The 16,896-nt window shown below is 39.6% G+C and overlaps 1 protein-coding gene across 2 annotated transcripts; it reads right to left on the reverse strand.

Moving 5' to 3' along the window:
- Positions 1–2,312: 2,312 nt before the first annotated feature.
- Positions 2,313–10,113, reverse strand: LOC100889266 (protein capicua homolog). Of its 2 annotated transcripts, none has more exons than XM_030978385.1 (2): positions 9,865–10,113; positions 2,313–4,274 (listed from the first exon to the last, which is right to left on the reverse strand). In XM_030978385.1, the coding sequence occupies exon 2, from the start codon at positions 4,264–4,266 to the stop codon at positions 2,494–2,496; it is 1,773 nt and encodes a 590-aa protein (XP_030834245.1). In that variant the 5' UTR covers positions 4,267–4,274; positions 9,865–10,113; the 3' UTR covers positions 2,313–2,493. The 2 variants fall into 2 exon arrangements, with proteins under 2 accessions (XP_030834245.1, XP_030834253.1); XM_030978393.1 differs by lacking the exon at positions 9,865–10,113 and adding an exon at positions 9,533–9,842.
- Positions 10,114–16,896: the final 6,783 nt, after the last annotated feature.

A 16,896-nucleotide genomic window follows, 5' to 3' on the forward strand; every position in this document is an offset into this window, starting at 1 on the left:
ATGATTTGTTGAATACATGTACAGTATTTAAATAATGCGCAGCAGAGGCTAGATTTTGATTTTTTTTTTTTACTTGTGACTTTTATTTGGCTCCCCATATGAATTCTCATTTAATTATTTTTTTTTGACATGAAATTATTGAATACATTTAAGAATTTACTTCAGTTCCTGTTCATTTTATAATGTTATATCACTGTTTTTCCTGACAAAGAAGGCCTCGAGATCGATTGCGATCGGAAGTTAGTTTTGAATATTCGCGGAGCGCGAGCCTGCATATATCATGCGAGCTAGCTGCGGGGGTCCGCCGGGGAGCGTTATTTTTTTATGCGGCACAGATTGGGGCTTTTTTTTTAAAGGGGTCTTGATTTACAGACTAATACTGGTCGTGTGCGTACTAGACAGTATAAGTAGTAGAGGTCTGTTTCTAATAGTACATGTAATCCACTACCGCATGGAAAATCATTACATCAACAATTAAAATCAAATTGGAAATCTGAAGAGGAGGCAGCACGTCAATAAGGAGAACATCACAATAATTAGTCAATAAAACTTAACTAACTTAAACGAAGAGGAATGTTATCTAAACACATAGTTTGCGATGGATATACAAACTTCTTTGCTGCGCTAATGCGCTAGCGAACATGACTAGTCTCACGTACGTGCAGACAATATTCAGAAGGGAAAGAACGTACTTCCCATAGGTTTAACACGCGCCATGCCCCAATCTGTGCCGCATAAAACGGCCGTGGCCGGCCTAAACTCAGCCGAGTTCAAAACTCTGTTGCCGATTTGCGCATCTCAGAATCTAAAGTACGTTGTCTCTAGACATTGCACGCACGTGTATAGGCCCCGGTTTCCGTGATCTTCAAATATCAAATCGGCAACGGATAGTTTGGTTACAGCGAGCTAGCTTCAGTTTTGTTATGATCAGTGTGTATATATTTTGTGCAGTGCATCCTCTTCTCGCGTGCACGCGCACATCGGGATCGCAATGGGGTAGGGACGGGCGGGCTTGGCCGCCGCGCTGTGGGGGGAGAACTGCGATGTAACGTTAGATAGATAGGTCTAGGTAAGTACGGACGACGTCGCGTTCGTGATCGTAAGGGATTTCGTCGACTGCGGTCGTGTATGTGCGGCACTAATTATATCTTGGACGAAATTAAGGAAATTTTGGATTAGCATTGATTTAGATCTACTTTCTGTGATTTTTGCAAGGTTTATTATAGGAATTATAGCCGGTAAGAAACGAGTGAATAGGCGGCAAGTTTTACCGGTTACCGGCTTTAAACGACAGCCCTGTATATGCCTGTTGTACACTTTGGACCAATTACAAATATATTGTTAAGTTTCATTGTTTTACTATGTACAATGCAATCCCATGTACTTTATTTATTTTGTTGGAAATGGAAATAAACGAAATAAAATCAAATCACAGAAACGTCCTCTGAAGAAACCCGTTTTGATGACGTCAGTTGACATGACAGCCAGCTAAGTTTTCATTGCATACAGTACATTACATTGTTTGTCACATGCATGACTACATTTTACAACGTTCCCAACATGTAGTTTTAATAGGGTCTAGTTTTGGAGACTTTGAAACACTATTCACAGCCATGTGTATTGTACTTGAGCAATTACATAATCAATGATATCCTGTCAACAAAGGGAAGAGAGACGGAGAGAAGCTATCATTTACATTGTGAGTATATGGGCAAGTGCTTCTCCCCCCCCCCCCTTCTTTTCTTTTTTTTTTCTCTCTCTCTCTCTCTCTCTCTTTCTCTTTCTCTCTCTCTCGTTTTCTATCTCTTGTTTTCTCTCTCTGTCTCTTTGTCTCAGTGTCGCTTTCCCTATCCTTGCCTGATCTGTGTGTGTGTGTGTGTGTGTCTCTCTCTCTCTCTCTCTATCCCTCTCTCTCACTCTCCACTCTCTCTCCTTCCCTTTCTCACTGACAAGCTATTGTCTGCTTGTGATTTTCTACAAAACTTATATATTAATAATACAATCCTTTTTCAAGCCAATATTATCCCGAAACGAATGATATAGTGTACATGTACAATGTAGTATTAGTGTAGAGGGGGAGGAAGTCTTCAGTCCGCAAGCTTCCTTTTTCAAACAAAAACCGGTCTTTCAATTGAAGTTTTTAAAAGTTACAAGCAAACTAACGGAAAGGACGGGGAGGCGAGTGTATGGCTATGTATTTGCATTCCAGGAAGGTGGACACAATTTTAAACTACATGTTTATTGAGGATAAATCATAACTTTCTGGATAGTTCAGTTTGCATTGATACATTATTATAGCTTGTACATGTACACTTGCAACCAACATTTTCTACCTCTCTCTCTCTCTCTCTCTCACCAATCACTTGCACAATGTCTGCCAAGGACCTGAAGAGTGCTAACTTTACGTCATTCTGACAACCCGCATATACAAGTATTTTGATATATTCCGGGATTTTCTATGAAGATAAAAAGAATCTGTCATCTTAACCTTGGTTAAATCAAGCTGTCCCTGAATTGGGCACAGGATTTGATCTGAATAGAAATAACAGCCATCTTACCTGTACGGACCGTCCTAGCACTTGAGCACCTTGAGTCACTATCCCAGTCCTGCTCCTGGCCAGAGGATGCTTCCCCAGTCATGTCCTTGCCCTGCATGGACAGATGCCTGGAGCAGTAGCCGCGCCTCTGGGACTCCTTATTGCACCCTTCCCTGGAGCAAAGGCGTCGCCACTGCTTCCCGTTGAACTTCTTGCGGACCCCATTGGCATTGCAGATGACCTCGCCCTTCTTGTACTTGGGAGGTGGTGTCAGGGAGTGGGCGCTACCCATGGAGATGGTCGACGCATTGCTGGCACTACTGATGTGTCTTTTGCGGTTGGAGTAGTTGTTAGGTAACCGAGCCAGGTTGCCCTCGAAAGGAGAGTAGAGGGAGCCGGGGGTGGACGTGCCGGTTGTTCCTGGAGTAAGAGTTGGGCGACCGCGAAATTCCAGAGGCCTGTCAAAATTCTTGAGCTCATCATCCGAGCCAATGTCCTCCAGAGGCAACTGAACTCTCCTGTCACCGCTCAGGTGCCTGTCGCGAATGAAGACAGCCCTGTCTTGGACAAGCCGATCTGAGAGTGTTTTCTGTTCTGGAGGTGTCACCTTCTGCATGTCAAGATGCATGCTAGGCAGTGGAATTGTGTGTGATTCACGTTTAGGTTCAAAAGGACTGTACGTCAGCTGCCTGGCAATTGCTCCAGGTGTCTGCACAGGCCCAGAGGGAGGAATCTGCCAAGGAGGCCGTAACATCCTCAGCTTCCAAAGAGGGACTGTCATATCCTCCGTGCTGCTACTAGACCCTTCTCGTGTCGGTGAGGCTATGATGATCTGATACAAAGAATTTGGTCTCATCTCCCTAACGAAGGCCTCATAATACTGTCCTTTGCCATCTCTCTGGACACAGACTTTGGAGCCTGCGCTTAGAGTGTTCACAGGAGGCACTTTATCGCCAACGATGGAAATCTGGTCCGAGTCAATAACATCATTAAACATAGTGATCTCCTTGTCCCCTTCAAACAACACCCCAACACTTTTCTTCTTTACATGTTTGATTATTCCCAGGGAGAATCCTTCGCCCCTCAGAGCCAACACCCTCTGGCCCTTCAATTCTTTGGAATCAACAGCTATCTTCTTCTGGGGTGTAGCAGACTCCGGGAACTCTCCCGGCCTCTTCACACCAGTTCTAACAGGAGTCAATGCTGGTACTGGCTCATTCAACGACTCTCCTTGTATCGCTTCATCGTCCCCAGAGAGGGCACTGTCCGTTTCCTCATCATCTTCACTGTCCTGGATGACCTCTGCTGCTGCACTCTTTGCTTCACCAACCGCTGCTGTCATACAGCCTGATTCTGTAGTCCTAACATTGATTGTATCACTCAATACCAACCTCTTTGGCTCTGACTGTTCTCTCGCTTGCTGTAGTTCTGCGACACCTTCTGCAGGAGATGATCCTGTACTCGTTTCCCTCATTGGGATTTCGAGCGACCCCGGCCTTGGAGTGCTTGCCCCAGATGACGAAGGCTCACTTGTCCCAGAGTCACTAGAAACTGCCATTTTGTTTCCATTTCTGTTGGCATTCCGCAACTTTTTGTGCCTCACCAAGTCATCCGCTGTATCTTCCTCTTTAGGGAGTTTAGTTCTTCGAGTTCTTCCAGAGTTAGAGTCTGGTGTAGCCGGAGACTCTGATTTCTTGTTACGTCTGCTACGTTCTTTCTTGCTATTCATTTTGTGACCTGCAAGAAACAATGAGAAAAGAGGAGGTTAGAGATTATTTGAGCTTCTTTTAGTCCTGTAAGAAAATTTAAGCCATGGTAATACCAGGGCTCGATACCAAAAGGTGCCCGGGACACAAGGGCGCCCAAAGTCTATGTCTGGACCCCCAAAATGTCAGAATTTCTACATACCGGTACTGTACATGTGATGTATGCTCAATGCATACCAGTACACTGTTTACACCTAAAAAATAAGTCCAGACCCCTATTTAACAACAAAAAATTAGTGTCCTTTTTTAACCATGGTTCAAATTAACCCCCCCTTCATGAATTCAAACCATAAATGATGGCCAATGAATGTCAGCTTCTTTTCAGATGTGTATACTGCACATACAAAAACCACAACCCAGTACTTTCCCCTAAATTAACAAATATGCACTCTCTCTCTCTGTACCTCTAATTCATTTCAGTGTTTTGGTCTATTTCAGTATCATTTTGCTCTCTCTCTCTCTTTCCCATCCTCTCCCTCTCTTTTTCCCATCATCTCTCTCTCTCTCTATCACTCTCTCTTATCCCTACCCCCCCCCCCCTCCTCTCTCTCTCTCTCTCTTCTCCATTTCTCTATTTCTCTCTCTCTCTCTTTCTTATCCCTTTCTCTCTATCACTCTCTTATCCCTACCCCTCCTCTCTCTCTCTCTCTCTCTCTCTCCCTTGATCAGAATGTGGTCAACTGGTGGTGGGTGTACATGTTTGTGACTCACTTCCATCGGCTTAACTGAGAAGCCTGGCCTATTAAATCCATTCAAAATTGCTATACAATGTATATCCACACAACCACAATACCATCAAGAAAGCAAGAATGAAATAGTTTTTTAATAGTTAGCTAGCAAACGGAACAAATTTTCAAGTAATTATCAACAAAAAGAGGTATTATGACTCCTTTTATTTATTTATTTTCCTTTTTTATAATGCCCATCAAAATATAACAATAACAGCTTCATGAATATTAAATATTGTGTGTGTATCCTTCCAAAAGGACGATCAAGGTACATACAAAGTCATGTTATTACTCTAGCGGACCCAGCTGCCCTCAGGCGCTAAAAGTGATCAAGGAGTACATGTACATTCCTTCCAGTACCAATTTCCCATTGACTACACCTGTGTGGAGAGTGGCAAATGGAGTTTAATGCCTTGCCAAAGAAAATTAGTGCCACGGTGGAACTTGAACTGAGCCCATTGACTACACCTGGGTGGTGAGAGGCAAATGTAGTTCAATGTCTTGCCAAAGGAAATTAGTGCCACGGTGGAACTTGAACCATGTGCTCCATAGTCCAGTGACATATCTACTAGACCATGACACCTCTGTATAAACAATAAAAACAAGGAAGTGTTTACTATTGCTGGTACTTAGAACTTTCAATCTTTGGTCAACTGTTGAATCTACATTGTATTGACTCAATGTGAAGGGAAAAAATGTAGTCATTAATTACTTCCCAACTCTTTCATCAGATGGTGTATAATCAAAGAGACAACAAAATATATATTGTATGTTTCTGTATAGAATGATGTCACCATGAGGTTTCTTAACCTTTGTTTTAGCTACACCTGTAGTTGTCAACATAACATGACAGGTACTACTGTCTCAAGTGTTCCCTGCATGTTTGTAAACAGTCTTTGGTTCAATCTTAGTGCAGGGGCACTGCACATGAGTTGATGTTGAATATTATGCATATTTTTTAATTAAAGACTTCATTGAAGACAAAAATATGTTTTTACTGAATGTAATCTTTAATGCCTCACCTACACATGTACAGTACCTCTTTCTCTCCCCAATCTTTCCATCACTCTCTCTCTCTCTCTCTCTCTGACACATAAAGAGGCTTCCTTCCCTCTCCTTCTCATCCCTCTCTCTCTCACACACACACACACAGACACAGACACAGACTTCCTTCCCTCTCCTTCTCATCCCTCTTCTCATCTGCCCTCCCCCCCCCTCTCTCTCTCTCTTACACAAACACACACACACTTCCTTCCCTCTCCTTCTCATCCCTCTTCTCATCCCCCCCCCCCCCCCCCCCCTCCCTCTCTCTCTCTCTCTCTCTCTCTCTCTTTACTCCTTCCTCCATGGCAAAAAACAGCATTTCTGAGGTAAAAGTGACCCGATGAGGACACATCCTTTGTTTGTGTATGAATTATCAGACTCAAAATCATGTTTACCCCAGTATCCACGATGCCCCACTCACACTAGAAATTCAAGGACTCATTCTCATTTGACACTACTGTACATGTACGTATAAACCACTGCAAAAAACACTGCTTTATTAAACATGTAAATGAATGCTACTCGACTTAGAGCGATATTATTTCACCAGTGTGGACACACCCTATCGTGACCTGGCACTGACCCGCACTGTTTTATTATCGGCAAATCCTCTTGGAGATAGTTGCCCAAAACAAAGAAATAACACTTCCCAAAATACAACCACGTATGACTGCATGACAAGGCTTAATAAGACCGACATTGTGGTTTTTTGGAAGCAAACTATGGACCCTTTCATTTATATTGTAATAATAATATTGTTTAATAATAGTATTGTTTTATAAAGAGCGATTCAAATCAGAATGGGTTTTTTAAAGTGCTATACAAACAAAACTGATTATCATGTTTATTTAATTTACAAACTAGTCAGGGATAAATGGGTATGGACACAAAATGTCTATCATTTCAGTTATTCATGAGGTCCAACAAGTATAAAGTTGTAATAATTATTTTGTCCTGATTACCCCTTTTCTTTTAATATGTAATGACTTGTTTCATATATATTCGTAAAGAAATTTCAGCTTGCAACCAGTAAATTTCCTTTCCAAATTGAAAGTACTTTCAGGAAGCCTAATAATCTTTCGGAAAACAAATACGGTAAATGAAATGATGAAATCTGATAGTCAAGGGCCAGTTTCTCAAAACCAACATGAGTCTACATTCGTAGACAACCCATAGAAATGGGTTTCAATGGGATGTCCAAGAAGTTATACTTGTGACGGTTTCATGAAACAGCCCCTTGAACACTGTTAATGTGTATAATAATACAGGATGTCTTGTAAGTAATATTGCCAATCCACAACTGTGTTTGTGTACTTTCTGAATGAGATTACTTTATAGGCCCAGCGTTCGTGCAAAGCAGCAAGTCCCAACGTGTTCTCAGATGATATAAAGGCCTATACATAAATACTCAAAGAACAAATAAAAATGAGTGGGCACCGAGCAGTGACACTCTAGTGAATCAATCCAATCAAGTGGGTTAAAGGACAATCCAAATTTTATAATGAGTTCTTTAATTTGTATAGAAGCAAACAAAATAAGAGAAACAAAACATACGGCTAATGTTTCAAATAATTGGATGAATTATAGGAAAGTTTTGAGTGTTTGAATCACTCAATCTACGAGAATCTCTAATAGGCAATTTGGTCAGTGGATTGTGTCGTACAGTAGGCACGGAAAACTCTCTCTTTTGTCATACATGAATTGATAGCATAAAGGTCCTTTAAAATTAAAAGGCCCTTCTGAGTACTACATTTTTTGTAAATGACATTCTAGTCATTTATGTGCTGGAACAAATGGAAAATGTGTTCGGTTCTAATGTATGTCACAGTAATTATACCGATTCAGTCAGTGAATTAGAAATTCCCATGCATATCTAGTGATTACACTTTTCACAAATTCACTTCCGATTTCGTTCAAACTTTACACAAGTCTTCTTCTCTAACATTTCTTCTATTATTAGAATAATTTGCTATTAATTTAAGGTTGACATTTCCATTAAATCCAGACAAAAACCCATCAGATTCAGCAAGCCTCTACACATGCAGACTAGACCGAAAACTTCAGTCTCTCTAATCGTCAGTTGTTCCACTGAGACTACGTCTGGCTCCACTAGACCTCCGATTATAGAGACTGAAGTATGGCCTATCGGGACTGTACGGGACTGTACGGAACAAATGGTTCGGTTCGACCGGACCGCGATGAATGAGATATGCAACGAGGTTTTCACTCTTTACATCCTCATAACTGCTGCAATTATAATAAAAATTAAAAATAACATATATATATAGCTTATTTGACTTACGATAGCTTGCTCATTTAGATCCTAAATTAATGATTAATCCGAGAAAGTCTCGTTGTCGACATTATCCGTCTTGGTTTTAGTTGATGAATATTCATTTTTTCTTTTTGAACGTCCAATAGCTACCGTAGCTACATACGAGTCAGCCCGGCTTGACCAACGAACTCCCACGAAACGAGTGCTCTGATTGGCCATTTGGCTATGTTTTGGTAGGTTGACCCGGAAATATTTTGGCCGCCGGGTCATATAGCCCTATGTTCGAGTGCATGAACGTACTGTTTCACAGTTCTGAGATACAAATTGGATAATTAATATAAGTAAGTCCGTAAATTATACATTTAATATTAATTTATCAAATTTTGATAACTGTAATTAGGACAAATGACATACCAACCTAATTTACATCTGATTTAGAAATCAGAAAATTAGATCTAAATAAAGAAAATCGGGGGAGAAAATGTTGTGAACGAAAAGATGTACATTGTTGGCTCTAGCTACCCCCACGGTACGAGATCTCTGGGTTACCATCTGTATTGGGAAATGTCAACAAATGTCAGTCTTATTAAACAAATGACCGAAATCAGATGGTTATTTCTGTCTAATGCAGACAAGCTACTTTTATATTATTTTAACCACACATCACTATAGATCTACAATGTACCTGTACATATCTGCGTACTATTGACTGTGCGCGCATCAACCCACATTGCGTTAATCTTCATTTCACGAAGCCTGCACTTTTCAGGAAGAAGAAGAAGTGATAGCTTAACAAAATCATTCATTTTATGTTTTCATGTTTTTCGTGTGATTAAACTATACGGAGGACTAATTGAACAAAGGCTGACGTTTACTCTCTTCTTAATTAATGACAAAGTAGACCTATTCTTTTTTAGTTTAAACAGCATTCACTTGCGACTAGAACATGTTTCATTTTGTAGCGGAAAAAAAATAAAACACTGAGTGACTGACAAAACAACAACATGAACTTGACAACATATCAAATCAAGTTGGAAAAAACTGTAGTCTAGATCTATCCTCTCCACTTGCAACTTTTCTCATCAGTGTAGGTATAACATGAACTTGAAGATGTAGGACTAGGACTAGAATCTAGACAATTAAAGCCAAAACAACACATATTTCACCTCGTCATTCTCATACCACTAAATTCAGCATAACCTCAATAGGATCGTGTACACATTAGCTACAGTTGTCCAGCATCGATTGGCAACGTACTCTTTGCAATGCAATATCACTAGGCTAGCTAGGGTTGTGTGCTATATCAGCTAGCCGACCTATCAGCTGGGCGGCGAATTGTACACGCTAGCTCTACGTGTGTACTAGAGAGTAGAGGACCGGCGTAGTAACATTCGAACACTATACTACACCGACATACTCGCAATCAAACAGCTTAAACTTCATCTTAATAAAACTAACTTTGAATTCTACCAACATTTTATGAATCTTGATATATTAATCTTATAGTACGTTACCTTTATGAAAGAATATGGGCTTGGAAAATGAAGAAAATCCAACGTAATCTGTGATCCAATATTGCAGCTTCTACACAGACCCCGCACTCTAAAAATGGTGAATGAGAGCGAAGGTTTCGGCGAACAGGGTTCTGATTGGTCAAAATATTTTAATGAATATTCATCATCTACGCCATTGGATCGCTCTTGATGTATTACCTCATGATTATTCATATTTACTTGCGACACAAACATGATTTGCATAATTACTTATTATTGTGACCTTTAAATCCCACCGCCATGAATATATCACTCCCGCGCTGGCCAATCTCCCATTCACTCGTATACACTTTTCCAGTGGCATTATGTTGTATCTTACCAGTATTATGTTGGGACATACATTTTTGCCTATAACACCTCACTTTAAAATACACGCTCTGTATTTTTTATTCCGTATTCTACGGTTTTTACCAAAACCGATACAAAGAGAAGATATATGTACACGTAAAACCGAGCGGTAAAGGTACATTGGTCGAGTAAAAATAGAATTTGTTGCCTAGTGTCTGCGCGCGCCGATATCCTCGTAGGTAATTTTACTACAATGAGCAAAGTAACCAATGGGAGAAGCGGTATTCTGATTAGCCACGTCCAGTCTCCGCCTCTTTCGCATACTAATGAGTTTGACTGTCCAATCACGGCGGACTTGTGTGACATCACAAGCATCGTGCCATGTTGTTTTGCAATGGCAAGCGAAAGAGTTCACCCGGGGACCTTTGTGTTGTGAAGCTAACTCTCGTAATGAATGGTGATTATATCGCGCCTATTTTTTCTTTCTTGAGCAGAAGTAGATAGAAACACTGTATAGTGTCTGGGACACAATATGATGGAAATTAGACAAATAAAAAGAGAAAGCGTCGGTGGAAGCTGGTCGATTAGTTATCCATCAATTACCGACTGGTTCGCCATGCAGGTGTGGTCAACTAGTTTTCAGCTGAATCCAGGGTTGCGTTTTATCTTTTGTGACGTAGCGCTCAGGTCAGTCAGTCTACACACTCTAAATATAATCTCCTATCTTCGTAAATATAATAAGCCCAACTGTTTCTACGAAAAGCAGAGTTGTGAGATAACACTTTTTCATGGCTTCAGAAAAAAAAAGCACGGTAATCATAAAAAAAGGGCTTATAAGAGGCAAAGTTATCAAGCATTTATTAAAAAAAGGTACGACTAAATTGTTTTTCATTTGGCCAACAAACCGTGTGTAGTAATGCCTTGTAACGAGGGGTGATTTATCGTGGTCTGATAATAGAAGACTACTCGGTGAGGGCAGATGTCTACTATTAGCAGCAGCAGGTTCGCGATATTTTATGCGTCCCTGGGTAAATATAGTTCAACTGTAATGATCCTTCCCTCCCATCTCCGCTCGTCTCTCTCTCCCTCTCTCTCTCTCTCTCTCTCTCTCTCACTCTCCCTCTTCTGACTCTTTCTCTCTCTCTCTCTCTCTCTCTCTCTCTTTCTGACTCTTTCTCTCTCTCTCTCTCTCTCTCTCTCTCTCTCTTCTGACTCTTTCTCTCTCTCTCTCTCTCTTCTGACTCTTTCTCTCTCTCTCTCTCTCTCTCTTCTGACTCTTTCTTTCTCTCTCTTTCTTTCTCTCTCTTTCTCTCTCTTTCTTTCTCTATATTTTCTCACTCTTGTATCTCTCTGTCTCAGTCTCACTCAATGTTGTAGTTCTCAAAGCTGGAGAAAAGTCATGACAAAAAATGTTATCTAAATCAATTTTAGAAGAGAGGTATAGAGAGGGGGGACCGGGGGTGCCCGAAGTCCGGTGGGTGGTTAACACAACACCCCCACACCGGACAACCATGGACCCTACCGTGGCACCGTGGTAGCAGGGGCGGCGATTTCTTTCATGACACGGGGGACGAAATGCCGCGAGGGGAAATCTGTATTCCTCTGGTATCACGGTGATACCAACGCAGTACAGATTTTCTACAGTATTTACTTGTACATTTTGAAGGATATTATTCGGGGGGGGGGGTACTCACATATCAAGACAAACGGGGGTGCCACTCTATTGGGTCACTTTTTCACACACAAATCCCTAAACATTGGTCCCATTTTTAATAAAAATACCATTAAAAATGGGTCTTTTTTTTCAAATTTCCAAAATCCCCCCCCCCCCAAACAACAACAAAAAAATTGTGAAAGATGGGCCTTATTTCGAGAAAAATCCCCGAAAATGACCCTTCAAAATGGGTAAGGGTTTCGAAGCTTGAGCAGAAGTGTGTTTTAAATGACATTCTCTTTTACATCATAATACAATTTAAGTGAAATTTTGCGAATTCGGGGCTCCCAACACTTTTGAGGAGCTTTAACAAGTAGTGACTCTGTTTGTAGGCGAAGACAGAGCTGACCGTACCGGGGGTGGAGGGAGGGCGGGACGGGGGGGGGGGGGGGGGGAGTACTCAGGTTTGTTTTGGACGGGGAAGTGCCGCTCAAGCTCTGAAACCCCTATTTTAAGGGTCATTTGGTGGAATTTTTCTCGAAATAAGGCCCATTTTTTTTTACAATATTCGGGACCCATTTTAATGGTATTTTTTTTTTAAATGAGACCCATTTTTAGGAGTTTTTTTGCGAAAAAGTTACCAATTAGAGCGGCACACCCCATATGACTTGATACGTGAGTACCCCTCCCCCCCCCCCCCCCCTCCCCCTCCCGGGTGGGGCTAAACCAGCTCTCATTATCTCTAATTAATTGATTTTTAGTTAACCTATAAGTTTGATGCATGTGCTTTCAGTTTAACTAAAAAATAAACATATTTTGAAGGGAGAGAGTGACTTGCTCTCAGTTGGTTTGAGACCAAAAACCGAAAATTATTTCATCATATTTGAAAAGTATTATTGTAATTATGAATGTGAAAGAGGGAAGTTCACTTTTCTTGAGAGAAAGGAAATGTCATTCACCTATACCGTCCCTTTTGTACAGGGCTGAATTGGCTGCCATCATTCTTGCTCTCAGATGGGTAGATGAATTAGATATTTATGTGGAAGTTGTTATTTGATTCACTGAGTGCTCTTATTGCATTATACCAACAAAAGGACGAATCTTTTATTCTGGAAATGCTCACCATGACTACTCACTTAAAGAGTAAAGGAGTTGATGTATACGTGGAGTGGATACCTGGATATTGTGGAATAAAAGGGAACGAGATGGCGGGTTTCCACGCAAAGGCCGCATTACTAAGAAAATAGAAGTCAATAATAATCTAAATATGTCAGAAATGAAAAGCTTAATTATTACAAGTTCCAAACTCCTTTGGCAAGAAAGGTGGAATAAAACCAACTCATATTTAAAAACATTTCAAAAACATGTTAATAAACAATCATTATAGAGAGACAGCATCATTCATCGACTCCGCTTGAGTCAATGGACTAAATCAGGATCTCCTCAGATTGAAAATTCATGCTACTGGTTTTTGTAATAGATGCCATGAAATAGAGACAGTAAAACACTTTTTAGTACATTGCCCTAACTATATAATAGAAAGGGCTATGTTTTAACAGATATTATAAACGAATCTCAACCGGGAAAAATTACAATACAAAAAGCTGTTGTACGGTTCGTTCTCAGAACGAAACGGTTTCCTATCAGGAAGTAATACCTCAGTACATTAAAAACATAACAACATAATGTAATAAGAAAATAAAATAAGAAAAAGCAACTACAATGATGAATAGTAAAAATAATGGTAGTAATGACGAGTATAACAATGATAACAATAACAATAGTAATAATGAATAAAATACATAAAAGTGAGTAATGTAACAATAGTCGCAGCTGACTAATCGCCATTGCCAAACCTGAAGAAGAAGGTGTTGTTATTGTTGTTGTTGTTGTTGTTGTTGAGTTCGTTGGCGCTATCCATCGATTCCGATGATTTCCGCCAGGCTGTGTGTGAGGGCGTCTTGCTCTCACTTCTGCTGCTCTACGTTTGCCCGGTGTGTGAGATAAAGATTTACCTTGACCTTTGTTATTGGCGAAGTGCAAGGTTATGGAGGATTAATGTGCTCGTTAGTCATTTAATGTTAGAGCTGGTTGGAATTAATATCATGAAGTTTTGGTGTCAATTTATAGAGTTAATGATAAATAATGTGTCTTATATTTAATAAGTATGCGCATTTAATAATCGGCTGCCATCATTTATTCAGGCTTCTCCGTCTCTCTGTTACTTTTATGCCTTAAGGCATGAAAAGCACAAGAATGATAACAACACAATGCTATAATACACTTTACAATTCTCTATATCTTCCAGAACCTTTTATAAAGGCTAAAATGATTGAGCAGTTTTCTGCTTTTCCAAGTAGGTTTTTCAGGTTAGGATTCGTCACATGAAGTTTGCGATACATACAATTCCTCTGTCTTTCATATTTAGGGCATGATAACATAAAATGTTCGATAGTTTCGAAAATGTGACAATTGTCGCAAAGGCCGGTATCATGCCTGTTTATTGAGTAATTGTAATAATTAAATCTACACTTACCAAAACGGAATTGGTGTAAAATTCTTTCATCCTTACGACAAAAACCTTTAATCATACACGTATATTCTACATCTCGTTGTATAGAGATTATCTGGCTTTCTCGGCAGTTTCCAATTAGAAGAAGTTGACTGTTCCTTTATAAATAAATTGCCTTTTACTAGCGTCTTCTACGTTTTCAGTAGAGCGCCCCCATGGAGGATCCATAGATCGATGACACCTGTACGAATGGGTGTTAAAACTGATTTTGATATTCAAGTAAATTAAAGTTTTAACGAGTTGCTCATTTGGCGCCTTATAAATCTTATGTATTATTATTATTATTAAACAATTAAAGGGAGGCTTTACTACTTCAGCCAGAAAGATTAGACCACCCAGTGAGCCAGCGAGGTCACTGTGACAGGTGGCTATCTCATTAACTCAGCTCTCATTTAACATAAGAAAAAGAGGATCATGGGGGACCAACAGGCACCGATTTGGGAAGTTTTCTATATAGAGGGAGCAAGTAGCTTCAAGTAGGACAGTGTGCCTTTAAAGGCACCAAATTTCTGGATGCTCTGGCAATTAAAAATAGAATTCTTCCTTATTAATAATCACAGTGTGTTTTGGCAGAAAATGGTTGGGATAAAGGATTTGTATGGGGGAGGGGGCTTAGAATTTTGTTATTTTCCCTTGCGTCCCTCGCTGGAATTGATTAATAAGCAAGAAAAATGGGGCGCTTGAGTATCCTCTCCCCGGCCCCTTCTAGAGCTGTTGTATTGCAATAAAGCATGCCTTTCAAAGAAACTTTTCAGCAGTAGACTCCAGTCTCCACCACAGTAGATTAGGGGGAAGGAAAATGTATTACTATTTTCTCGATCAGAAAAAAAACTATAGGCTGCATTAGAGGGCGCTGTTCCAGATATTGCAAAGCCTGTACAGAAAACATGCCTCCTGGTAATTTGGCAAGTAGTTATTTTGTATTGTTTTAAAGCAGATGTTTCTGCCTTAATTAAAAAAAAACATAACAACAATCAAATAACAATTATGTAATATATTAATTGATTTACATGAAATATGACAACTGAAATATAAAAAAAAGTATGAAAACTGATATTGAGGGAAATTAAAGAATTATTTTTACCCTATTTATACCGCATGGGACCGTGCTTTTAAAAAGAATAGATAGTTCCCTTGAATTGGACGTATTACAAGAGAAAAAAAAAATCACATAATACATATAGTTGGTAAATTTGTTTCTCTCATGGACTGTGAGATATAGGGTAGTCCCATATACATCTTTCTGTGTATAGTGCTTGTAACTTTACGAAGAATGGGCCAAATTTCTTATCATTTTGATGATTCCAGAACCTTGCAGATGCGAGATGCTAGATGATCAACCTTTTCTGATCGATTCCACAACGTTTCTTTCACAATGCAATCGCATGACCATAACTGGTCTTTACCTTTAATATAACAAAATATACATGGGCATAAACGTAATGTCATCCGTTGCATCATATACATGAGTTTATTAAAGGAAAATAATAATGAGCTACAAAGTATTCTTTGTACACGAATATAACAAAACATCAACAACAATACAGCAACAAGAAAAGGGACTCGCACTGTGAGCTCCTGCATGGAACGACTCACAACGGAAATTTAAATGACTGTCCTCCATAGGGGATCCTATACAAAATCCATTTTATATATTAATTCTTTATCCTTGTACTTCTTCACTCCCTCTCGATCGGTCTCTTCATTAAAACCAATAACCGACATTATTTTGTTTTAAAAGCAGAAACTGACCTTTAAATTAACATCCAGTTCCCATATCCATAGCAAATGCAACAGCAATCATTGCTATATAACCCTTACAAAAATATACCATGGTAACCATGGTACTTTTGTCCAAATTACCATCCACCATAGTAACCATGGTTATCATGGTACCAAAACAATGAAATGCATTGCTTAATGACCCAATGTATTTCATTGTTTTGGAACCATGATAACCATGGTTACCATGGTGGATGGTAATTTGGACAAAAGTACCATGGTTACCATGGTTACCATGGTACATTTTTGCAAGGGAAATTATAAATCCAGAGAGAAGTAGTGAAAGGGAGAGGCACAGAGATAATAGAAATGAAGAAAGAAAATATCAGCAAACCAATATTATTGATGTATAATACAATATGTATGCACACATTCCATTTCATGTTCCCCTTTTCCATTCGATAGTGCCTATTATTGCCATTAAGGCGACTGCGACTTAGTAGGAAAAAGGTTGTGATAAAGAAATGCTATTAAAAGTCGCGAATGTTGATATTATGCTCTCTTCCGTACAAGAGACAATTTTAGGCCCCATTGTAAAAGTATACTGTTTTATTAGTAGCATTTGTTTTCAGTTACTGTCCCTTTTGATGAAATGTTTACAAACTATATGTTAATCTATCCCTCTATCTCCGTAAAATCATGGTTATTGAGAATTATGCAGTATGTGTTTTGACCGATTGATATCATCTGTATGTAC

The sequence above is a fragment of the Strongylocentrotus purpuratus genome, unplaced genomic scaffold (genome assembly GCF_000002235.5).
Source record: "Strongylocentrotus purpuratus isolate Spur 01 unplaced genomic scaffold, Spur_5.0 spur5_contig_812, whole genome shotgun sequence".
Taxonomy (NCBI): Eukaryota; Metazoa; Echinodermata; class Echinoidea; order Camarodonta; family Strongylocentrotidae; genus Strongylocentrotus; species Strongylocentrotus purpuratus.

What these genes read in the sequence shown, in the direction of transcription:
- LOC100889266 (XM_030978385.1), bottom strand. Translation starts at nt 4,266, where the DNA reads ATGAATAGCAAGAAAGAACGTAGCAGACGTAACAAGAAATCAGAGTCT.